General features: G+C 42.5%; 1 protein-coding gene across 3 annotated transcripts in view; it reads left to right on the top strand.

The window, feature by feature from the left end:
• CNTNAP2 (contactin associated protein 2) overlaps positions 1–13,817 on the top strand; it is a 1,655,791-nt gene extending 1,641,974 nt beyond the window's left edge. For all 3 annotated transcript variants that reach the window (XM_084896487.1, XM_084896488.1, XM_084896489.1), the window contains 2 exons: positions 10,708–10,788; positions 12,192–13,817. In XM_084896487.1, the coding sequence (XP_084752613.1) occupies positions 10,708–10,788; positions 12,192–12,391 (281 nt within the window). In that variant the 3' untranslated portion in view covers positions 12,392–13,817. The remainder of the gene's footprint in view (positions 1–10,707; positions 10,789–12,191) is intronic.
• The last annotated feature ends 11,515 nt before the right edge of the window (positions 13,818–25,332 follow it).

The raw sequence follows: 25,332 nt of genomic DNA, 5'->3' as shown, positions 1-25,332 counted from the left end.
GTTGCTGAAATGCTGTCAGGGCAAGATTTGGTTTCATTCACGGGGACCTATATGTATGAGTGGACATTGTTAGCCACCTTTTAAAGATAAGGAAAATGAGCCCGGCCAGCATGGCTCAGTGGTTGACCGTAGACCTATGAACCAGGAGGTCAAGGTTCAATTCCTGATCAGGGCACATGCCCAGGTTACAGGTTCAATCCCTCGTGCAGGAGGCAGCCAATCAATGATACTCTCTCATCATTGATGTTTCTCTCTCTTTCTTTCTCTCTGAAGTCATAGAAATGTATTTTTTTTAAAAAAATAAATAACTAGCTAAGTAAAGATAAGAGAAATGAGACTCAGAGAAAGCAAATGCCCTCAAGAAAGAGCAGAGTGGCTGCTGTGCACTAGCTCAGCCCTGCGTCACACCTGGAGACTCCTGTGGCGACTCCCGAGATGCCTGCTGTGCGGTCAGGGCTGGGGCCCAGCCCCCTGTTTACAGCACCTGCTGGGGTGCACAGCGACCAGCATTGCCAGGCCTAAATTTCAGGAAGACTCCCTTCAGATTCAGTGCTTTCCCCACTTCTCCTTCTCCAGGAAAATAATCAAATTTAAACATAAAAGATTTCCAGTTCTTTATTGTAAACTGTTTTTCCTGTCTTCTGCCACCCCACGAATATAAAGTGGAAGTCTGAAATAATAAGTGCTCTGCATACCTGTTGGTGAAGTTCCTGCTGTTCTGCAGACTCCCCCTTCCCGGAATGGTTTTTGTTTTTGTTTTGTTTTTTATACACTTAAAAAAGCAATTAAGTACTTTTTTCACACTCTATTGACACGAATGAGAGGAAGGGCTGTGACAGTAATGTGGCTCAGGCTGGACATGGATCGCAGCATCTGGATCCTGATGGGAGCCAGCACCTGGAGGAGGCCCTTGTTGGAGAAGCATCAGGAAGCGTTAGAAGCCTTTTCTTTTCATATGGTTTCTTCAGTGGCCATTAGTCATCCCACCTGCCTACAAGCAAAGACACTGTCTTTTGAGATCTAAGGTTCATCCAGGAAGAACAACTCAGAAGATGATGGAAATACCCAGTGAGGGGGTTGTAGTTTTCTGAGGCCAGCCTTCTTAGAAGATAAGACACGTCTTGGGACTGGAATTACATGTTTCACTTCTGCTAATGCAGTTGAACAGAGTGTTTCAAAAGCATGAGCCCTGCTGGGCATTGATAAAAGACTTAAAATATGTGCAGAATTAATTTTTAAAGCACTTTAGCTTTGCTCCCTGCCCTTTCTAATCGTCCACACGCTGCAGTCGGGAGCCGGTCGGCCGGCCGGATCCGGGGAGACAACACTGTGTTCTCAGAAACCCTCCTCATCTGTGTCCTGGTTTCTGAGCACTGAGGAATAAAAAAGGGTCAATTTTACATTTTGATGAAAGAGCAATTACAACAGTCGTCCTCCAAACCAAAGCCAAAGCCGGATGAATATTGACAGAGCGAGCCCACGGAGAGCAGGAGCACATCCATCGTCTAAAACCGAAGACGTGTTCTGCACACTGAGATATAGAGGTTAGAGCAGAACATTAAGTGTTTTTCCAAATGCATTTTATTATTCCCCACACTTACCTCAAAGGACATGATGATGGCAGAAGCAAAGTAGTAATATTCTGCTGTTTCCGAAACAGGCAAATTATGGTCCTGGAATTGACTAGAAATTTACAAAGGGGCATGAGAGGAGACCCTTTTTCCTTGCCTGTCTCCTCAGATGACTAAAGATGCCTCAGTACTCTCACAAATGATAAAATCATCTTTTGACTAGATTTGGGGTTATCAAAAAGTTACTTTCATCAAGCTCCCAAGCCAGAAGTTTTAGACATCTTTGCTAACCCTTGCCCAGTGCCCGGTGGAGGTGTTCTCGGCAGGAGCCTGAAGGCACCAGCTCCAGGGTCTCCCAAAGACGGTCATCTCATGAACAGTGCCAACTCTTGACCACTGTCTGGGCAAAAACGTCAGAGAATGTCTTTAAAGGTGTGCTCTAGGGTTTATTCACTGTGTTTGGTGGCTTTAACTTCTCATTATGGTTATTTTCTCAAGCACCCTCTCCTTGAAAAGTGAGACTATACCCCTGGTTGGAGCGTTACCTGTCATCCCCTACACCAAAAGGTTACAGGTTTGATTTCTGGTTAGGGCACATACACCTAGGTTGCTGGTTCAATCCCTGGTCAGGGCACATAGGGAAGCAACCAATCAATATTTCTCTCCCTTCCTCTCTCTCTAAAAATCAATGAAAACATATCCTCAGGTGAGGATTTAAGAGAGAGAGAGAGAGAGAGAGAGAGAGAGAGAGAGAGAGAGAGGAGAGAAATAGGGCTAAAGATAATGGAACCATGGGGTGAATTCTCATGTAACTCAGTACTAGTAAGAGCACACAAATGATTCCCGGGGTGGGGAAGGTGGGGGTGCCGTGGGGAAAGGCAAGATGCTCAGAAGGAATTATGAACCACTAAGGTTTCAGTTATAGCTCTGCCTCTTAAATACCTAGCCACCTGTGAGAGATGTAGACCCAGACTCCGCCCCAGGCCAGCCCAATCAGAATCTGCATTTTTACATGACACCAGGTAGTCTGTATGTTCCCTAACATTTGAACACTCTGAACCAAAGCACTCAGGAATCGATCTATTTGTTTCTGCAAAAGGCACATTAGAATGAGCTTCAAGGAGGAAGCAAAAGCCTAAAGAACCCACCAGCTCCACAATGCAGAGCCCTGTTATTCCTGACTACCAGTACCCTTTGTGAGTTGGGAGGACAGGCCCTGAAGGGGGTCCCGCTGCTACTGAGGACAATCTGGAAACCCTCATGAAAGGGGTTTGAATGGCACTTCCCAAATTTATCTTATTCCCCCAGCCTTGGGGCTTCTGCGTTCCTGCATTCAGTTAATGCCAACATGATCTACCACGCCCTGTGGTAGAGAACGACAGAAGTCCCAGATGAATCCAGAGACTTGGCCGAAGTGACCTGGGCACCTACCAGCTACATGACCGTGACCTACACGCTGTCCTGCATCTTAGCCTCCCAGGTGGAGAAACAGGTTGTGGGATAGAAAGCCAGCTGTAACCATCTGTGATCATCAGGAGCCCACGTTAGGCAACCATAGCTTTGATATTGATTTCTAAACAATTATTATTAACAAAAGAAGAAACAGTTTGCCCACCTGAGAAATAAGAAGACATCTCTAACATCTAAAAGGATACCACATGACTTACCTTAGTGTTTATGGAATACAAATTCTGAGCTTCTACCAATAATGATATAGTTCCTATTAAAATACCTATTTATACTTACTCGGACAAAAGAATGTAATGTCAGCCTAGTCTGTGATTATCAGTAAATCTTTTTCCTAAAAAGCAATTGAGACAATTCAGAAATTGCCTTAAAAAACCACTGGAAGGAGGGAATCAAATAAAATCAATTGCCTGTTCAGTCCTCTTGTATAAACGTTGGCATTACGTACACAACCAAGGCACAAAGCAGATGACAGTTTCCTTTACAGATCCTGTTTCTTTTCACCTAAAGAACCTCTTTGAGTCACTAGGTCTTGGACACTGTAAATGTAAAGTTGTATGTTTTGTTTTTTACTGGCTGGAAATGTAAAGTTTTTATTTCACTTGTCAGAGCCAAAACTTCATCATCTCTTCCCCATTTGAAACTAGAATTCTAACTATCTAGCCTACTGTGGAAACTGAGGTGACGGGTATACGTACCCTGGTAGATGTGAGACCGAGGCTCATGAGGCCACGGCCCACACATGTCCTCTTGATAAATACCGCTGGCCTTGACCAATCCCTCCCTCCTGAACGTGATCAGCAGTATTTTCTCCCAAAATAAAACAGCAGCTCCTTATATATATAACTTCATCTTAATTGAAAACCTTTTATTCACTTATTTCTAAAATATTAAGCAATAGCAAATGCTTAAACTGCATTACTTAAAAAAAAAAAATTCTGCCATACCACTCAAATTTAAAAGAAGATAATAAAGCAAAACAAAACAAAGAAGCTGGGAAGAACAAAGGCATATATACATCATCTAGCCCAGACCCCACTACATACATAGTGTTGCAATTTGAATTAAATTACAATTAATAGCAGTTCTGTTGGAGTGCCTCACGTTATCACTTTAGATGCTGAAGCTTAAGTGGTTTCCATGGAGATATTTTCTCAAGGAGATGTCAGCTACTCTCTAATTTTTTTGTCCCTGATATATGACAACTAAAGCTTTTAGTGCCTTTTATTCTGGGGGATTTTATGTTAGATAACCTCAACTTATTTTTATATGCATTTAAGTGACTGTTTTATTTGCAGTTGGTTTCTGAGCCTAACGTCTACAATTTTACATATTTTGAAACATAGTAAATAAGAACCACAACTACCTCATTTATATTCTGTAGTGAAAAAATAATCATCTTGATTATTCCATCTTCTCCCTACCTGCTCAATGGCACAGGCAAAAAATGTGAGGCTAAAGAATGCAAATCTCTTTTTAATAACCTATTCTTAAAACTGTCTAAATTCCATTTATTGTACTTAAGCACCTGCCTTGGAATTTCTATTAATTTTCACATTCTAAAAATGCAATAAAAATTACATTCTGACAGGAATGTTTAAAAGCACAATTAGCACTATTCATGATTTCATGAGTGCTTCTTCTTGAGTGGTGATTACCATTCTCTCTGGGCTGGTTGGGCCCCTGAGAGATTGCTGCTGGCACCAGGACTATTGGGCTTCTGTTCTGCACTGCTGGTTCGGAGCCCTCAGTTTATCACATGGTTCGGCTGATACTGTCCTCATGTAGAATTATCCTTTGTCAGACAAAAAATGTCTCTTCATGCTCAGCTTTTGAAGCTGGAAAGTGCAGTCAGAGCTTTTAGATATTGGTCTCCCCAGAGAGCCCCCCAACCACAGAGAAGCAATTAAGCTAAGTTAGTGGGTTGCCATAAAAGCATGCCTCATTGTTGACAATTGGATAGAGCCAGTGTAGACAGATCCCTTCTCATCAGAGAGAAGTCAGATTAGTTTTCTCAAGTGGTTTCTGGAGCCAATTTCCTGGTTCAAACGCTGGCTCCTCCTGTTACTGGTCTTGGGGTCTCAGACACATTTTTAGCTTCCCAAGTGGGAATATGCCCATCTCACAAGGCTCACATGAGTTAATATATGAAAAGGACTTAAAACAGGACCTGACTTGTAGGATGTGCTATTATTATTTCCTAAACAGCTTGTTCCTGCATTGTGAATATTGTGTGAATGGACAATTAAAAACATGTTTGGTATCCTGGGCTCTAGAGAGTTTTATATCTGAGGAAAGTGTAGTTGATGCCATTGATGACTCATTTCACGTAATCCTAGAATTTAGAGCTTTGCTACTTGTCACGTATAAATACCCTACATGGTCACTGGGGGCTTTGGTTGTATAATGGGCCTCATGTCTGGGCAGGTGGGTTCAGAACTTGTCACTGGCACTTGAGCCCTGGTTGTCCCCGCCGCCAGGGAAGGACACCACACACACACATGCCCAGCACACAGGTAGGAGAGTGCCAATCGGACTCTCATTTGCTTTCCTGAGAAATCCTTCCAAGAAGGTGGCAAGGGGAAGGGCAAACTGCCCTTAGAAAAGAGAATAAAATATCTTGTTTCCCGTTCCTTTGGGGGGAAGGAAAGTGCATTTTTACTCACCCAGTTCTAATATCTGACCTTTTTATTGTATTCACATAATTATGGGAATGACTTCCCCTGGGCCTGCTCTTACAAAGTATGTGTGTTATTTCCGCCCCCCTCCCCCCAACCCGAGATGGAGGAGGGGAAAGGAAACACCAGTGCTAAGCTCTCAGGTTGTGCCTCACATGGAAGGCAAAGGAAGAACCTATTTGTTAAGGAGATTGTGATCCATATCTGAATATGAAGATATTTGATGCATTTGTCTATGATGCATTTGCCTTCTCGGAATAAGATGGGCTGTAGTGCATCTATGCCTCTGAGGCCTCAGCCAGGCTATTTCATGAGCACGTTCAAGGGTGGAGACTCTCTCATCCTCAATTCCTGCATTAACCTGTTTTGTCGTCCTCTGTTGGTGGGGGAGGGGAGAAGAGCTACTCTGCATGGTACAAAGGAAGCATGATCTATGAATAGAATGAACAGCCAGGGAAATAAGCAGAGATACATATGGTTCTGTCAGAGCTGGAACAGCTTTTGTGGCCATCATCATGCAGTATCATTTGGGGATCCCGGGGGGAAAAAAAGTGTATTGAAAATAGTCTTTGCCTGTTTGATGCAAATCTAGTCTTGAGACTGTTAATATCTAAAGTCTATTTTGAACTACTCATGACATTTTCCAAAATATAGACTCCTTGATACTCCAATATCACCAAAATTGCTGTGTTCTATCAAATTTGGGGAAGCTAGCCACAGAGTGGAGCATGTGCTTTTTAGTCTGGTCCCAGGCATGTTTCTTGGTATCCATGTTTCTCTATGAACAATTCCAAGAGACTCTTGATCCCCAAGAGGAAGGACAGGTGAGATGAAATCATTTGGAATATATCTATTAAAAATAGCCATAATTCTGCTCACCAGAATAATGTGAATTTGCCTCAAGGGAGTGAGCACTCATGTGCATTAAGACAACCAGGGTTATGTTATCAATAAAGCCATAAAAATGGGAATGCTCATGCTAAAGTAAACAGAACCCTGCTCTTAATTTCATGAGGACTTCCGTTGTACCTGCTGGGTTTTCCACTGATTGTTTTCAGCTAATCACCAAAGGCTGGTGGGCGCAGGAATCATTAGTAGACTCTCTGTATTCAAAATGTTCATTGCCTTTATTGGGAAGAATAAGAATGCTGCTTTGCTTTAAGAGTTGGGTTAGCACTGTGGAGAACAGTATGGAGTTTCCTCAAAAAACTGAAAATGGAACTCCCATTTGACCCAGTAATCCCACTCCTAGGAATATATCCCAAAAAACTAGAAACACCAATCAGAAAGGATATATGCACCCCTATGTTCATAGCAGCACAATCTAAAATAGCTAGAATCTGGAAACAGCCTAGGTGCCCATAAGCAGATGATTGGATCAAAAAACTTTGGTACATCTACACAATGGAATACTATGCTGCCATAAAAAAGAAGGAATTCTCATCATTTGCAGCAACCTGGATAGAATTAGAGAACATCATGCTGAGTGAAATAAGCCAGTCAATGAAAGAAAAATACCACATGACCTCACTCATTTATGGATATTAAAGAACATTATAAATTGATGAACCAAAAGACAGATATAAAGACAGTAAAGCAACAAGCAGACTGTCAAATTAAAACAGGGAGGGTAGGGAGATTTGGGGGAGATAAGAGATCAACTGAAGGACTTGTATACATGCATATAACTACAAAAATGTACACAAAACTCTGGGGAGGGAGGGTATGTATGGGGGGGGGGGCAATGTTAAAATACGTACACAGATAATAATTTAATAAAATAAATAAATAAATAAAAATTTTAAAAATTTAAAAAAGAGTTGGGTTAGGTTCAAGCAGTTGACTTTTAAAATTATATTTGCATGGGAGTCTTTATTATCAGAAGAAGCTACACAAACATTTACACACCTCTTAATGGACGGATTTTAATTGCACCAGTCAACAAGCGTCCAATTAGCTCTGCTTCTTATCTGCACTGTTTGTCATTGGGACTGCAAACATAATTAAGACTGGCCCCTGACTTTAAGAGGGTGGCTATTGCATAAGAAGTGACAAGAATTAAGATAATGACCATTGAAAACAGGGTCAGACACATATCTGAGGTGGTTGGGGATAGTTTCAGGAAAGACATAGGATTGCATGGACAAAGAGAGGAAAGGCAAACCAGAAGTCTAGGCAGAGAGTGCCATGTGGATGAACAAAGGCTCATCAACCGGAAGCACAGAAATCCATGTGCCTAGAATGTTGAGTACAGAATGTGGTGGCTCCATGGGAAAAGAGGCAGGAGAAAGATTCAGCTCAAAAGGAGCTTTGCTCCATATGCCAAAGAGTTTAGATTTTTATACCAAAGACGATCCTAGGATATTTGTAAATATTCCCTGCTGGGTCATCTCAGGTCACATCCACACCTTCCACTATTGCTTATGTCAGTAACTTCAAGGAAACCAGGAGAAGCATATCAGTATATATATTTAGAGATAGAAGTATCTCTAAATATCTGTGTTAACTCAGTTTTGTGGCCAAGGATGCAAAGCCATGAAGCAGGCTTTGGAGCAAAGAGAAACTATGCTATGTTCTGCCATCCATATCACCTGAAGCAGAAAAGTAACCAATTTCATAGTCTTGTTACTATCACACAGTCCTATATAATAAAAGGGTAATATGCAAATCGACCGAGCCATGGAACAACTGGATGCTATGATGCCCATTGGCCACCAGGGGGCAGGCGCTCAGTGCAGGAGCTGATCCCTGGTGGTCAGTGCACTCTCCCTGTGGGGAAGCCACAAGCCAGGCTCAGGGCTGGTGAGCGCAGCAGTGGTAGCAGAAGTCTCTCCTGCCTCTGTGGCAGCACTAAGAATGTCTGATTGTGGACATCCCCCAAGAGGGTGCAGGCCAGGCTGAGAATGTTATACACCAGGCCTCTAGTAGAATAATAACTGAATTGCCACTGTGAGTTTTCTGTCACTATAACTTAATATATTTTGAAGGTTCAGATTATTTAAAGGAGGACAGAAGATTTCTGTATATTGTCAAAAGGAGATGAGAAATATGAGCCAACTCACAAAATATCCAAATATCGAGTAAGTAGATCTCTCTGCCTGAGTGTCCTGTAGACACTTCAAACTTGACATTTGAAAACAAAACAAATTTTTCTCACCCATCCCCTATAAAAGGCTCTTCCTCTCATAGGCCCTGCCCAAGCTGAGCTGTCTGAGGCCTGACTTCCTCCACAGCCCACCTGTCTGTCTCCCCACAGCCCTAAAAGGCAGGATAGGGAAGTTTATTGACTGTGGAGTTAACCCTACATGGGTTCTGATCCCAGCTAGGCCACATACAAGCTTAGGTTTTCTTAGAAGGACATGGGCTAAATGGTGTCCAGAGCACATTGTTACAACATCAAAAGGCCTAGAAACTGTGCCATAATTGGATGTAGGTGAAGATATAAGCTTTCATTTTTGAAAAGTAACTTTCATTCTTTGAATTGTAGTCTTCATCAGGAATTGTGTGTGTTAATAACCAAATCTTGTCCTGGCCATTGTGGCTTATTTGGTTGAGTGTCATCCTGTGCACCAAAAGGTTGCTGGTTCTCTCTCTCTCTCTCTCTCTCTCTCTCTCTCTCTCTCTCTCTCCCTCTCCCTCTCCCTCTCCCTCTCCCTCTCCCTCTCCCTCTCTTTCTTTCTCTCTCTCTCTCCTTCTACCTTCTCTCTCTCTCTCTCTCTCTCTCTCTCCCTCTCCCTCTCTTTCTTTCTCTCTCTCTCTCCCTCTACCTTCCTCTCTCTCTGATGGCAATAAAAACATATATTTTTAAATGCCTTTTTTTAAAGAAAAAAACTGAGTCCTTACTAAGATATTCTCTGAATTATAACACAAACCTATTTCATCAGTGTGTACACATTTAATTATGCCAAATAACTACTGTAAATTTTTTATTTTCACTGGTGCCATTCAGTAGCCATGGTTCTGGATAGACTAAGGTAATCTGCCTTCGGATAAGCCTCTGTTGGAAGATTTATCTTAAAGTATTATTTTTCAAGCAGAAGTCCAGCAAATATGAAATCATTTTTTAATTTAAATTACCTTACATAAATAATAATAACTCTCCTGACCTATATACAAATTTCATAATGTTTGCCTTTTGCATGCTTTATATTTATTTTATCTTAGAGAAGTCGCTAAGTTTAATACAACTGATTCTTATATCTTTTTATAATAAGAAAGAAAGAGAATATTTATTAGGTAATTAATATTCTTCTCAGCTCACATGAAATATTACCCCCTTATAAAATGTTCCTGAGCCGAAACCGGTTTGGCTCAGTGGATAGAGCATCAGCCTGCAGACTGAAGGGTCCCGGGTTCGATTCCGGTCAAGGGCATGTGCATTGGTTGTGGGCACATCCCCGGTGGGGAGTGTGCAGGAGGCAGCTGGTCGATGGTTCTCTCTCATCGATGTTTCTAGCTCTCTATCCCTCTCCCTTCCTCTCTGTAAAAAAAATCAATAAAATATTTTTTTTTAATAATTTAAAATGTTCCTGAAGTGTACAATGTTAGAGCCATGTAAAATATTAATATCAAGAAGTGATTACTTTTTAGAGCAATGCTGCACACTTTAACAGGCTCATCTGTAAGTACAGCCACTGCCACCAGTTGTAAATGGGATAAAAGTGGGCAGGAGGCAGGTTTCAGGGAAACTGAAGTATTGTGATCCATAAGCCATCTGTCTGTGGAACTGGAGCAGGCAGCCCGGGTAGTTTAAGAGTCTAATATTCCTCCAAAGGCGTTGCAGCACTGCTCTGCGAAGGAAACCGGCAGGAATGGAGGTGGAAGTTGCTATGGTTCTCCTGGGAAAGAGCAGCAAGATGGGTCCCCCTGAAAGGGCATCTCATTTGGGGAAATGGGAAGTAAAGAGTTGTCTGAAAAGATAGGTGCCACGTTAATTGGGATGAACGGGAAAGCTCACTCTCCAACCTGACTCTCCATTTCTTTCTCTACAGCCAGTGCTGATTTTCCATATAACCCAGGACAAGGCCAAGCTATCAGAAATGGGGTCAACAGAAACTCGGCCATCATTGGAGGTAGGTGGGTACAGAACAGGCTTTCCTGTGGCTATCACCTATGGGGAGCAGTCATTTTTTTTATTTTTTTAAAAATATATTTTTATTAATTCCAGAAAGCAGGGAGAGGGAGAGAGAGATAGAAATATCAACGATGAGAGAGAAACATTGATTGGCTGCCTCCTGCACATCCTACTCTGAGCCTACCGTGACCTTCTGGTTCATAGGTCAATGCTCAATCATTGATTGAGCCATGCCGTCCAGGCCAGAAGCAGTGAAATCATAGTCCAGGGGAAAAACAAGTTGTGTAGATTTTTAGTGTTCATTTTGCTATTTAAATATGGCTTTAGATTATGAAGTACGAATATGGATACATTGTGGGTATGTAATCTGGCTACTTTCTAATGCACACCTGTAAGAAAAGAATAATGGTGGGCTAGCCAGAATCTGAATATGTCAGTAAGTAGCTGAGAGGCAATAACCAGGACCTTATTCCCTCCTATCTTTCTTTACTTTCATTCTCTCTAAATGGTCCAGGATAGCTTACTACAAGAATTGGAAAGTCTGTGCCACTCTAGTTTCAGAAAACTAATAAGCCAGAGTATCTAATTTGTTCCAGCCTTTTCTTCTGACCATGCTACATGTGGAATAATTAGACTCTCCTGGGAAAATCCTTATACTTGGATCAATATTGATATCCTGTTGTCCATTGCCATATTCTCTCTCTGCTTCTGTCTTATTTCATAAAAGTGTTTCTGCCTCTCTGAGTATAACACATATATGTATGATGATGCTTAATCACAGTTCCATATGCTTTTTTTTCATCTATTGAGATTATCATATGGTTTTTCTCCTTTATTTGTCTAATATGATAAATTACATTGCTTTATTTTTTTAATGTTAAGCCAATCTTGTATTCCTAGAATTAACACCACTTTGTCATAGTATATTTTTTATATATGGCTAGGTTTGATTTTTAAATTTTATTTAAGAGGAATATTGCTTGATGGTTTTCTTTTTCATGATGTGTCTGGGTTTAGTATTGAGATAATATTGGCCTCATAAAATGTGTTGAGTAAGATTTCCTCCTCCTCTATCTTAAGAAAGATTTGTAGGATTAGTATTGTTTCCTTACGTTATGTGTTTTAGGTAATTCTACATTCTTATTGATTTTCTGTTTAATTGTTCCATCAGTTACTGAGAGAAGAGTGTTGAAATCTCCAAATCTGTGAATTGGTCTAGTTCTCCTTACAATTCTGTTAGTTTTTGCAGTTATTGTTTTTGGAGGTTTGTGTTTTTATGGGAGAGGGTAGTGTTTGAAGAAACCATAGTGAAGTCGGGGGGCAGGGGGTGGGGGGGGGGGGAGTGTTTGTGGGATATGTCAGATTAAGTTTAACCTGTAGTCCTTGTCCTGTCTCCACCAGGGGTCATTGCTGTGGTGATTTTCACCATTCTCTGCACCTTGGTCTTCCTCATTCGCTACATGTTCCGTCACAAGGGCACCTACCACACCAATGAAGCGAAGGGAGCAGAATCGGCAGAGAGCGCAGATGCTGCTATCATGAACAACGACCCCAACTTCACAGAGACCATTGACGAAAGCAAAAAAGAATGGCTCATTTGAGGGGTGGCTCTTTGGCTGTGGGATAGGGAGGGGGAAGGGAAGGGGACAAAAGCACCCTGCTTCATACTCTTGAGCACATCCTTTAAAATATCAGCACAAGTTGGGAGAGGCAAGCAACAGAAAATTCTTAAGACTGATGATCGCCACACACAAAATATATATAATAATACTTTTTAATATTTCTTTATAGCTGAGTTCTCCCTTCTGTATCAAAACAAAATAATACAAAAAATGCTTTTAGAGTTTAAGCAATGATTGAAATTTGTAGGTAAAATCTGTCTTATTTCGTGTGTGTTTAGAGGTGTTCTAAAAATCCATGGTAACAGGGCAAGTTTTCTACATTTTTAAGAGCCCTTAGAGCGTGCATATTTTTTCTTGAGTAAAGCTGATGCACAGTCACGTGGCTTCCAGCATTATTTTCCCTTCACATTAGTCAACTTTTAATGGGCTTTTGTAGCTACTAGTTCATGTTCATATAATGTTTCTTTTTGGTATCCTATAAATTGGAGAAGGAACGAAAGGGGCAAAGAGAACCTATTATTTGCCAATTTTCGATTAGACCTCAGCCTGTGCCGGTTTTCCGAGAGTTCCTGCCTGAAGCAGTCAAAGGAAGAAGGTGTATTGCACCTGGGAGGTAGCAACATCATCAACACAGCAGAGAGAAGCATTAAGTACCAGGGCAAGTAGGTTTCACATTGGGATTGCGGATTTTATTTTTCATTGAATTCTGCAGATTGTATTGTTCTATGTTTGTAGTCTTAGATCTATTCAGTATCTGTACCTTTCACTCCACTCTACCTACAACATACTGCTTATGTTACATGGATGTGTAAGCATCTCTTTGTGGGATTAGAGGCACATGTCACGATCCATTTGCTTTGTTTCTTTCATAGTTGTAGCAAGAATACGGACACTGTCTGGCTAATGCATAAGTTAAGTGGTTCTCAGTTTGCTTTAAATCTCTAATTTTTAAGCCCCTGTGACAAACTAGCAGACACAATAAAGCCAAGTTTTGATTGCTATTTGTACTTCTACTACTCTGAATCCTATGGGGAACACTGCCATGTTTTACATCATCTACTCCCTGTATCGCTCCATCTAAAACAGACAAGTGCGTTGGTTCAGGGATCTTCCTTGGCAGACACATTTGAAGCTCTGGTTCACCACAAACCTGGTCTCCAAAACTGCTTCTCACAGAATGAATCTGTCTAGTCAGTCACACCTCACTTTAATCAGAAACTTCCACCAATTATTCCAACAAATAACTCATTGGTTTTATTTTAGTATGTAAACCAGTGAGACAGAGATCCTATTGGTACATCTAAAAAATAATTCCACTTATTTAGTAAAAGATTGCATAAGTTATTTCTAGAATGATTACCATTTATGGTCATTATAGTTCAGGCTCTTATCCTTAATACTTTTTTTTTTTTAATTTTTAGACTCCAATATTTGATTACTTGTTTTCCTTCTCCTGCTAGGTAAAATGAGGTTAAAAAGGTATCAGTAAATTGGAAATTCTAGTTTACTTGTGTATATGCATACTTTTCAGCTTACTTGGTATGCCAAAGTTATTGGAGGATCTCAGTTTCCTGAGTCAGGAAAATGTTGTCCATAGCTGCCAGAGGTACGTGGCACAAGTACTGGCCCATTCCACAGGAGACACGACCCATTCAAGCCAAGGTGACAGAACACTCGGGAATCCAAACCCCTTTTCCCAGTTGCTGACCTCAGGTCCTCTCATGAACCCCCTTCACTAAGAAGGGTGTTAATCGCTCTCCTGTAAGACACATTAAAAATGAAAAGTATTTAATATGGTAAATATCAGAACACTGTAACATTTACAAATGACATAGAAAACAACGGCTGTTGATTGATCCGAGATGCCTCCGTTTAGGGCTCTTTTATGTATATCACATTGAAAAAGCAAAGTTTAAATGTTGTGTTATAGAAATGTTTCTGATTTTTTTAAAACCTATTCTACAGGCATTATCTTTGTACTTAACAAATAATGCAGGTTGGTTATTTCTTGCATTTTCCTTGATAGCTTTGTTCTCTACAAATGGTATTATCTCAACACTTCCCCGTTCCCCCAAATGGTTAGGGAATTAAAACAATCAAAACAGTCCTTGATACTAAAATGTCCTCACCCTTTCTCTTTTCTCTCTTCTCCCCACTTTCCTGCTATAAAATGTTAAAAGTAATACCCAACACTTCTCTAACCCAATTTCCAAACGAAGGCCCCTGGTATGCCTACCGGGATCAGTGGGTCCCCCGCAACACCATCATTTGGGATGTTTAGGATGGACAGAGGTATGACTGTCTCTGCCCTTAAAGAGGTTACAATCTGGCCAGCAGACAGGACACAAAAAAAGTGGATAAGGAATTAAGTGCCAAAAGAAGGCTGGAGATCTTGGCTTCTCTTTGGGACTGCGGTCTTCACAATAATCCCTAAGTCTGTTTATGAAGCCTCTATCCAGTGCTTTCTAAATGGTAAATAATTTGTTTATGTGCAGCTTCTTTCTAGCCCCCTCCCTTGAAAGTTTAGGACAGTGCAGCCTAGCTAGCCGGACCTAGGGCCCAAGCGCGATGCCTAATCTTGCTTTGTCAACCATACTCCGCAGGATCTCAACATCTTCCATCCCAATGCATCAACAGTCAAGCACAAAAGGCCAGTGGTAATGCATCTTTACATGACAGGAACAAACAAAACCATTTTTTAAAACAAGAAGCCGGTTTACAGTCACAGGGAAAGCTCCTCCTGGGCTTAGTGTTGCTTGTGAGGAAATGGCTTCTGTGTATAAAGCAAGCACCTATGTTCTGAGAAGCCAGCAGTGGGGACTTTGAATGAACATAAAATCTGTGCCATTCTAAGCTCTCAAAGTAACATTCCACAGAGCTCAAGAAAGCTAGCTCCAGAGTTGAGAAGTTGCTTTATGGTTAAGCTCTTCTCTGGCCCTTCTTTATAAGACTACATTTTTCCTTGTGGTTTTCAACCTAAGCTCAAATCAAGCAACTGACATGAAGTTTTTTATTGAAGAGCTGGGAACGAGAGTTTGGAGTGAGTGCCTTTGTTGGAAAATGCCCTGTTTCTTGTGTTTGATAAACAATCCACTTTTGCTAACAGGAGCAGGAATTGAGGGGCACAGGGAAAAGAATTGGTACAAGTCAAATTTTCATGGTATGGTTGAACAGCTGTTGAATCATCAGGTGCCAGCTGAGAGATGGGCATAAAGACACAAGCCACACCAGAAAAGGCACTTGAGGCAACAGCTACAGATGCTGGATATGAAAGCAGAGTGTCGGGAAAAGGTCAAGAAGAAGCTTTGGTTTCCCTCTACAATAGGATCAGTTCTTTTCTAGTCTTCCACTTATTCTTCCAGTGTAAGCATGTTCATTGTTGCTTTGTCTCACACCTCCAAACAATTAGCACCTAGTTTGAGCCTCTTCATATGTTCTCCTTTTCATCATCCTACCAAGCAGTTTTCAAAAAGAAAGGCAGCAAATTGTCAAATCATGTTATTCATTGAATTCCAGTTACCCAGCCAAATATAGGTCACAAGCTGCCATCCCAGTAGAATGAGCTGATCCTGAAATTGATGAGAAATAAGAGTGAGTCTTGCCAATTTGGACTAAAAAACAATGGGCACCATCTTTTAAATGACATTTGGGGAGTGAGGACCCTGAGAGTCAGCTGACAGAGTGCCAACCCTTCCTCTTGCTCCCTGCTTTGCTCTGTGACTTTTGCCAAGTTGCTGAACCTCTGTCCTCCTTTGCCTATATTTAAGTTAGAGCTGTTTTACTGACTTTATAAGACAATTGTGAGGGGCACCGACTCCTGAAGGGAGAATACTTGGAAACGCAAATATAAGGGCCAGAGTCAATGGAGCCAAGTAGAAGACGTGCTTTCTGAGTTGTGGATGTAAGTCACGTCCAAAGAAACAATGTGGCCATGTTACGGAAGATGGGGATATGCGGGGCAACGCTGTACAACTAACTGCTAAGTTATTCATCAGGTAGACTGCCAAGGGGCCAACTGTCAACACTGCGAGAGGCAACACAGCCAGACAGAGCCAGAGAAATCAGGACTTTGCGTGCATAAAGCCCTAAGTTCCCACTCAACCGCCTGTAGTTTACCCCAGCCCTCGGTGTGATTGACTAGCTTCTAAGTAAGACAATACCAACAACAAATGTGACTTTTTTGCATAGCCTGCTGACTCTGCAGGATAATGTTGGAAATATCCTCTTCCTTAACCAGTAGTATTTTTTTTGGATACAAGTGGTATGTAAACCGATTGTAAAGCACAGTTGAAAAGTTGGTTAACTCCCATTGAGCACAGACTGGCAGAGGTAATAAAAGCAGAGGGGCACCTGGGTATTAATGTCTAACATGCATTCACAAGTTTATTTTCCAGATGAAAATGTTCTTTAAGAACAGGTCTATGGACGGTCTGCACTATTCTCAAGCTCTGGCTTATTTCTAGTCAGTGCTGGACTCTGGATGGCTATGAGAGTATGGAGGCCCCTCTCTCATAGGCCAAGAGACAGTTCCCAGTGTCGCTCATTCTAAGTTTTCTTTGGTCGAGTTTTTCTTTTAATTTTTTTTTTCTTCAGTGAGCATGGTTACTCGGGAGGTTAGCGTTGTGAAAAGTTGGCCTAACTATTCTTTCTGTAAAGTCGATGAGGGTCCCATCCTGTGAAATAACACAAAATTTCACTCTCTAAAAGCAGCAGCATGTAAACTAGAATGAAAGAAGGAAATTATGTATGTATGCCTAATATTCTTTGTGAATGTTCTTTCATTTAACTAAAATTATATTAGAAACCAGATTGATAAATAAAAAATCCAAAATAGTTTTAATTATCTTAAAAGCAGTTTTCTGTGTTTTGTTCCACTCGATTCTCTTAGAAGCAATTATCGGCTTCCAGCAAAGAAAGTTCCAAGCCCTGAGGTATACATCTCTTGGGAACATAATCTTGCCAAAGCTGTGAAGATACAGCCCCTCCTCAAAGACAGGTATTATGTAGATGCGCCCATTGTTAACCTTCCTTGGCCACACACTCCTCCCCTCCCATTTCTCTTAAAGTGCTTCATGGATATTGGCTTCATGTTTTGGTTTCATGTACACACAGCTTGGTAAAATGTGGACAGAGTCCAGCGATGTCCAGAGCGTATTCTGAGCCTTATTCGGAATGAGGAAGTAACACTGGATGATAGACACAGGGATCCAGGCCAGTGAACTAGGTCCCAGGCCTCTGCACTGCCTGGAGGTGCGGACCTTCCTAAATGTACTCCGTGTGTATTAAGAGCTCTCGTCCTGAGTTATCACTCCCACTTCCTGGTCTTCTGCCACCATTGGGAAGGCATTTTCCCTTCATCAGTTCTCAGTGAAAGCTTTCATGCCAGTTAACACCCAGCCTCTCTGTCCCTCAGCAGTTCTCAGGGTTAGTCCACAGCCACGGCAGTGGCACGCCAGTCCATTTAGAAAGCATTACGCCATAGGATCTTGTCATTGTGCTGCTTTGTGAACGTGATCCAACAGGTACGGGGAGATTGTCATCAAGTCCCTTGACAATCAGCACTTCTAAATGTTCTTAACAAACACATGTGTAAAGGGAGAGCCAGCGAGTCTGGGGTTTACTGTCTGCAACAAGAGCATTTGAGCCAGGACATGGTCACTTCCCTCCCACAAACCCGCGGCCATGGAGATCGGTGAGTTCCAGGGGACCGGGGCTTTATTGTGCATCAGGCAATGCTTGTGAAATGAATGGGGGGTAGAGAGGCAGGGGAGGGAAGAAGAGGGAGTGATGGGGGAGAGGTAATTTGGAGAAAATATATCTAATTTGACTCTTTGTTGGTGATAACATGGCATGATGGGCATACCAGAACACAGAAAAGAGAGCCACTGTATTATTTTTTTTATAAAGGGTTAGTGTCCTCCCACAGGAACCTATGTATGAAAGCTAACTCTTTAAAGCAAGTATTAGCATATGTCCATCTTTCCTTGGTCCCTCTGAAAGCCTCAAATCCGGTGAAGTCTGGGCCCAATAATTCCCGTGCCTGAAGATTCCTTTCTACCAGCAACCCTCTGTTTCCTCCGCAAACAGCGCAAGATGCTGACAGAGACTACAGCTCAAAGCAGTTTTACCAGGAAGAGAATGCAAGGGGTATTTTCCTTGATCACGTTTCCACCATCTTTCCACTCATCTTAATTTATCCTCTGTATATGAGGTGGTAAGGTGAATCTCTTAGGACAGGGAAAATAAACATGTAAGTCAAGTCTTCCCCAAAGGAATGAAAGGAACATTTTTTTTTGTCCCCTGAATCAAAGCATGAGAAAGTTCTTCATTTCTCCAAAAATAGAAACTCAAATTATAAAATTTAAATTAAGATGTGACAGGGATTTAAAAAGGTCAAGATGATGAAAATATTGAATTTATTTTGGATTCACAAATAGAGGCTTGGAAGATGAAATTCTTATGTCTAGGAAGGCGAGAGCTAAATTGAGATGCTAGGGCAAGCTTTTAAGTCACGAAGGTACAGAGAGGGTGACTATGAGCAGACTCCCTAAGACCCGGACTTCTGGGACCAGGGGCAGCCTTTGAACCCAGAAAGAAGGCGCATTAAGAACAAATAAAGGGGAAAAAAATATCTCAGGGCATCCAGTAAGAACTATTGCAAGCAAAAACAAAATAAATAATCATCTTCCAAAAGTGAGTAAGATTTATTTCAATAATTATACCACTACCTGAATTTTAAAGGAAAATCAAATTAGAGAATCGATTTACTTAATGAACATTCATGGGTGCTTCCAGTGCACTTGGCACCATTTGGAGCTCTCAGAATTCACTAAAGAACAAGACAGACACATCTCTGCTTAGGTTCTGGTGAGAGGAGAAAGATACTAGGCACACAGGTAAAGCAAGATACAAGAAAACATCATTTCTGGGCAGGAAATTAAGTTTAATTCATTTGAATAGGGGGCTGTAACAGCATGCTGGACAGCTGCTTTCCACGAGTGGTGAGGGAGGACTTCTCTGTAGAGGGGACAGAGTACTGGAGGAATGGTTATGCAAAGATGAGAGAGAGCCTTGGGTTAGATGATGGAACAGCGGGTGCAAAGGCCCTGAGGGGACAATGAGTTTGGCGTCTAAGACGCTGAGAGGGTGAGTGTACCTGGGAAAAGATGCTACCCAACAGACCTAGAGATGATGTATTCTTCACCCCCATGTCACCATTTGTTCTGAACAAATTCAGAGCTGGAGAGACTAAAAAAGAACAACTTGAATTTTTTTTTTTTTTTTTTTTGGTGGGAGGAGAGACATAAAGAATATGAGGATGAGAGAGAAATTGCTTTGAAAGGATTGTCTCCTGTGATTGTCATTGTAGCTGGTAAGTCCAAAATCCATAGGTCAAGTCCGCTAATTGGAAACTATGTTACAGTCTTGAGGTAGAATACCGTTTTTCCCCAGGAATCCTCAATTCCTCTCTTGATGCCTTCAACTGATCAGATGAGGCCCATCCACATTACGGAGGGCCATCGCCTTTACATGATGTCAGCTACTTGTAAATGTTAATCCCACCTACAGAACGGCAACATCCAGGCTCATGTTTGACCAAGACCTGGGCGCCCGAGCCTAGACCATGGACACATGAAGCCAGCCATCACTGAGGTTTCCTCCAGGCACCTCAGGGTAGAAAGCAGAATCGTTTGGGACACATATGTGTTTAGGAGGCAGATCATTTAATCTGATCTTTCCAGGTGTATCAATAGAGACTTGATATTCAGCTAAAATCATATCATCTCAAGCAAATGGTAATGGGTTCCTTAACAGGATGGAAACCCATACAGAGGGATGGCTCTCTCTCTCCCTCTTCATGTAACCAGGAGATGCTGCAGAAGTAAGAGAAAGGTGAGGACTGTGAGTCTCCAGGGAGGTAAGGCCCATCGGGCTGGTGAGGAGGTGAGAAGCCAGATGTCCAGTGGGGAAGTGCCCAGCCTGTGCTCATCTGTTAGACTGCACTGCTCCTCAGTCCATGCCCACCCTCCTCATGGCCCAGCCCCGTGGGTCCCCTGTAAGTCTTTCGGGCACACTCAAGTCAGCGAGATGAAAGCACACAACCCAAGGTTTAGGCAGCTCTGCCGGTTCTGAGGTTCCTCTCCTGCTCATTCATCTTCGAGCCACAGGCCGCTGCAGTGGAGGGAGAAACAGTCTGAGGAAGGGAGTGCAGGCGCTGGCTCCAGAGGTTGCTTGAGGGGCAAGAATGGGGGACCCAACACTGACTGTCCACTGTGGGACCACTGCCCTGAAGCCCGCTCCTTCATGTCTCAGCCCCAGCAGCAAGTGACAGGGGACAGCTCGACTTCTGACTCCCGAGTGGACTGACAGACGTTCATTGTGAAATAATTATTTTTTCCTGGTATCCAGTTGAACCAGCACACACTTCTGCTGAAGTGATATTTCTGAAGCTGGGCCAGAGGGCAGGTATTGCCTACTATGCACCTCATTCAAAGAAAAGGTTGCTAGGGAAATTACAGGTCTTGCTGGAAGCCCGCCTTGGGCTTTGTCAAAAATGCAGGAAGCTTCTGTAATATATTTCTGGGTGATCAAGTTGTGACTCCAGCCTAAAATGTGCAGAACCCATTTGCTTTTTTTTTTTTTTTTTTTTTTTAATCCTCCCGAGAGGATGTGTTTTTTTTTTATTGCTTTCTAGAGAAAGAGGATGGAAGGGGAGGGCGGTGGGGGAAGAAGCATCCATATGGGAGAGAAGTATTGATCGGTTGCCTCCCATAGGCACCCTGATGGGATCAAACCTGCAACTGTTTTGGAGTATGGGTCAACGCTCCAACCAACGGAGCCGCCCAGGGAGGGCGAGAGCCCATCCACTTTTATTCCAAGCAGTAACGGTGGCATCACATTAAATCATTACAAGCATAGCAGATACATTGATTACTGCCAGACCTGTCATCACAATTCACTGTGGGAGCGAACTCGAACATGTAATTAGCATCCCCGTCTGTTGTTACAAAATGCAAGTCTGGGACATATGGGAGGTGTGAATCATCCTCAAAATACGAAGCCAGCCAATAGGGCAAAGTCATTCTGGACCAGAGTTACTTGCCTGATGCCTGTACTGTATTGTGTGATTGATTTCGGGGGCAATGTGTAATGGTTCTTCTCCAGAAGACAACTATTTTCTGGAACAATTTAGGAGAAGGAATAAACAGCAGACACTGGGTCATGTGACCAGCTTCCTTGGAAACGTGGTTTGACTCATCGGCCATCCCCAGACAATCGCCAGCAGAAGCTCCAAGGAATGTGTCCCCTTGAGAAAACAGTTGTCACCTATGCCCCATCTCTAAAAAAGCGGGGAGGGATATCACAGGCGAGCTATCTGGGTGAGCTACCACTCATCTAATCCTAATATGGGGAACCCAATGTCTGCGGGGGACAAAGCATCTCTCTAACTACACTCAGGCTGTAGAACACAGTGACAGCGTGCTCCCTCCCACAGACGACCTCTGGGGCACTTGGAATTTACCTCAATGCACTCTGACTGCCCTCACCCCAGGATAGATCAGAATAAGACATATTCTGTAGTGAACAAGAGTGGGCACTGCCCTGAATGCCACCCAGGCCTTCACCCACTGAGAGGTGAGTCCAGCCCACAGGGACACCAGTCTCCATACACTCTGCACTGAGGTGGGGGTGCCTGGCTGTGTCCCCACTAACTTGGAACCCAGGAATAACAGAATCGTTTATAATGATCCAGAAATAACTCATGTGTAATGAACTCAGAAATAACTGAATCAATGATGCTTGTCTATAGTAACATCTGACATATGGGTATATTCATTTTTTAGGGCTGCTGTGACAAATTACTACACACTTGGACGTCTTGAAACAACAGAAATTTATTCTCTCACAGTTCTGAAGCTGGGCGTTTGAGACCAAGCTGTCAGCAGGCCCTGCTCTCTCCCTATGGGGTCTAGAGTAAGATCCTTTCTCCTGCTTCCAGCTTCCACTAGTCTCTGGCTTTCCTTGGCTTGTGGCTCTGAAACTCTAATGTCTGCCTCTGTCTTCACATCTGTCTCTACACGGCCTTCTTCTCTGTCTATGTCTCTTTTTTCCTATAAAGACACCAGTCATATTGGATAAAGGACACTCTACCCCAATATGACCTCATCTTAACTAATTTCATCTACAATGACCTTATTTCCAAATGAAATCACATTCGTAGGTATCAGGGGTTAGAACTTTAGTATATGTTTTTGGGGAGCACAATGTCGCCTCCCTGAACCATATCAGACATAGTCTGCTTGTGCAGTGTTCTGACACTAGAACACAGTCACATTGTCCATTACTAAATAGTCCCATCGTTTTAATGGCCACATGGTGTGCCATGTGGCTATACCCACACTTACTTTACTCTCTACTATTTTGACTTTTTTTTTTTTTTACCTCTGTTATTGGGCATTTAGATATTATCTGAGTTTTTCCAATTGAAATATTGCTGCCAAGGACATACTTATAAGTAGATATTGTGTTTATCCATCATTACTTTGTGATAAATTTCTAGACATAGGGTACTCCAACAACCGGTATGTCTATTTCTTTGATTCACATTGCCAAAGGGTCCTCCCAAAGATTTTACCAACTTATACTCCTCACACCCTCATCTACTCTAACCATGAGCATTTTTCCATTTCTGCCAACTTCCAAGGTGGCAATACTATCTGAATATTAATCTAATTTTCTTTAATTTGCATTTCACTGATTGCTAATGAGGGTAAACAGCTTTTCAGATGTTGTTAGTCCTTTGAGAACTCCCTGTGGAATATGATCATTTATGAGGCTCTTGGTGTGTTTTTTTCAATTTGCACTAATTCACACCCCCACCAGCAGTCTTTGAAAATGGCTGCCAGGTTCAGAAAAGGGGGTATGCGAGAGATTAACTCACTGGGGAAGACCCAGCTGGGGAGGCCACCTGGGCTGGGCAGGGTTTGAATGGAAGGGCATTGTCCTCAGGGAAATGCATGTAATAAGAGTGGGATGTGTTTCAGAAGCTGAGGGTACAGCAGAGGGTAGTTGGAGGGGCTGAACAGGAAAGAGGAGAGAGAATTAAAGATGAAGAGACGAATCAAAGCCAATTGCTTATCCTGTGGGCAAAAGCCATGACAGGCTCCTAAGCAATTGACAACTATGGACTTTCTTGCTTGATCAAATAATTACTCTCTCAGCATGTGTGGTATTGCTAAAAAGACTTTTAATTTTTAGGCTCATCTGCTCACCCAATCTCCCAGTCTCTCCTCTTTTCAGTTCTGTTCCACAAGCACACATTAACGTTTCTCAGTACCTGCACCCCAACACCACCACCACATGTCCTGCACACTCACACACACACACACACACACACACACACATGCACATCCACTCACACATGTGCACACTCGCACAGGCACTCTCACACATGCACATAAACACCCCCGCCCTTTGCTACGCAATGCTTCCCTTGGGCTTGAATGCCCTATTCCACTTCCTTACCTGATAAATTCCCACCAAATCTTTAGGACCACAGTTCTTGGTTTGTTAATATCCTTAAAATATCGATAACCAAGCAGCTGACCAGAGGTTAAAACCAGTTCTCGTTCCTGGCTGTCATAGACTCTTCCTTCTGAGCCTGTTGTAGTCTGTTTCAAGGCTCCCCAGAAACGCTCTCCCACCTGAGAGTTTCACACACACACATTTTCCAAGAGGCCAGAACCTCAATTTCTTTTGAGTCTTAGAGGGTTTTCATTCTTCCAGCTTCCTAATGAATGAAAAATGCCCTTACCTGCAAGTCTCTCGTCAGCCAATATTTTAACCATTGACTAATATCTGGATGCGGATTAGGCAACAACCCTGACTTACCTGAATGCAGGTGACTAGGGCAGGGCCAAGAGGCTAAAGGGTTCCCCAAGAGGAAGAGAATGTGTAGAACTTGACTGACAGCCCTTTTAACCAGGGGCAGATTCTGGAGGGAAAGGCAACCCCTGGAGCCAAATTTGGTTTTGAAAATAGTTGCAGGGGGCCTCTACGGTGCATATCGGTTCCTGAGTGTAATTCTCCACACATCAGCCTACACTCCACCCCTTTACAGCACCCTCACTCAGGAAAAGAGAAGAAATGCCATCTTTGGAACAGTTCCTGGGAAGAAGGTCTTAAGAATAAGAAGGTTTTATTCATAATTCCATGCATCCCAGTGAGACAGGCCATTTTTTAATAACATCTATGCCCCCATCTTGAAGCCAACATATGTCATAATTGACTCCCACTTCCTTGTCCTTTCCACAAAACCTCTTCCAGAGCAGGGAGGCCACAGTGTGTAGGACTCAGAGGTAAAGGACATCCTTTCACTGGTACTGCTGTTCCCCATGACTCAGGGTGTGAGTGTCGCTCTGTAATGTGATTCCCTAATATCCTTGTGAAGACACAGCCAGAGTACAAGCTGTTGGCCATGCGTTCGGGGGCATATAGGCCAGGGGCATATGGCAGCTTTCCTCTGGCAATAGGAAAATTATAAATAGGAAAATGTGCTTTTAATTATATTTGCTTGGACTCCTAGTCAAGCCTATCCTTAAAAGTTGGAAGGAAGAAGCTCTTAACGGCAACCACAGTGGAAAACCAGTACTGTGGCAACAAGCATCTGTGGTTTTCGTTTTTCTTCCTACATCCCCTGGGGGGAGCGCTGGAACATAGTGGTAGAGCAGGTGGAGTGATTTCCAGGAAACAAGCCACGGTGCTTCGTGGTTTTAAAAGCCTTGATTGAATAAATAAGAGCATGGGGAGTGCTCTTTGTACAGCCTTACTCTGTGGCACTCACTCTAAGATGCTTCTGTCAGTTCGGCAAGCATCCACTGAGTACCTGCGATAAGCCAAGCACAGTGCTGAGCCCTAAG

The sequence above is a fragment of the Pipistrellus hanaki genome (genome assembly GCF_964339955.1).
Source record: "Pipistrellus hanaki genome assembly, chromosome: 10".
NCBI lineage: Eukaryota > Metazoa > Chordata > Mammalia > Chiroptera > Vespertilionidae > Pipistrellus > Pipistrellus hanaki.
The sequence above is the reverse complement of the archived record's forward strand: the minus strand, read 5'-3'. Positions and strand labels throughout refer to the sequence as shown.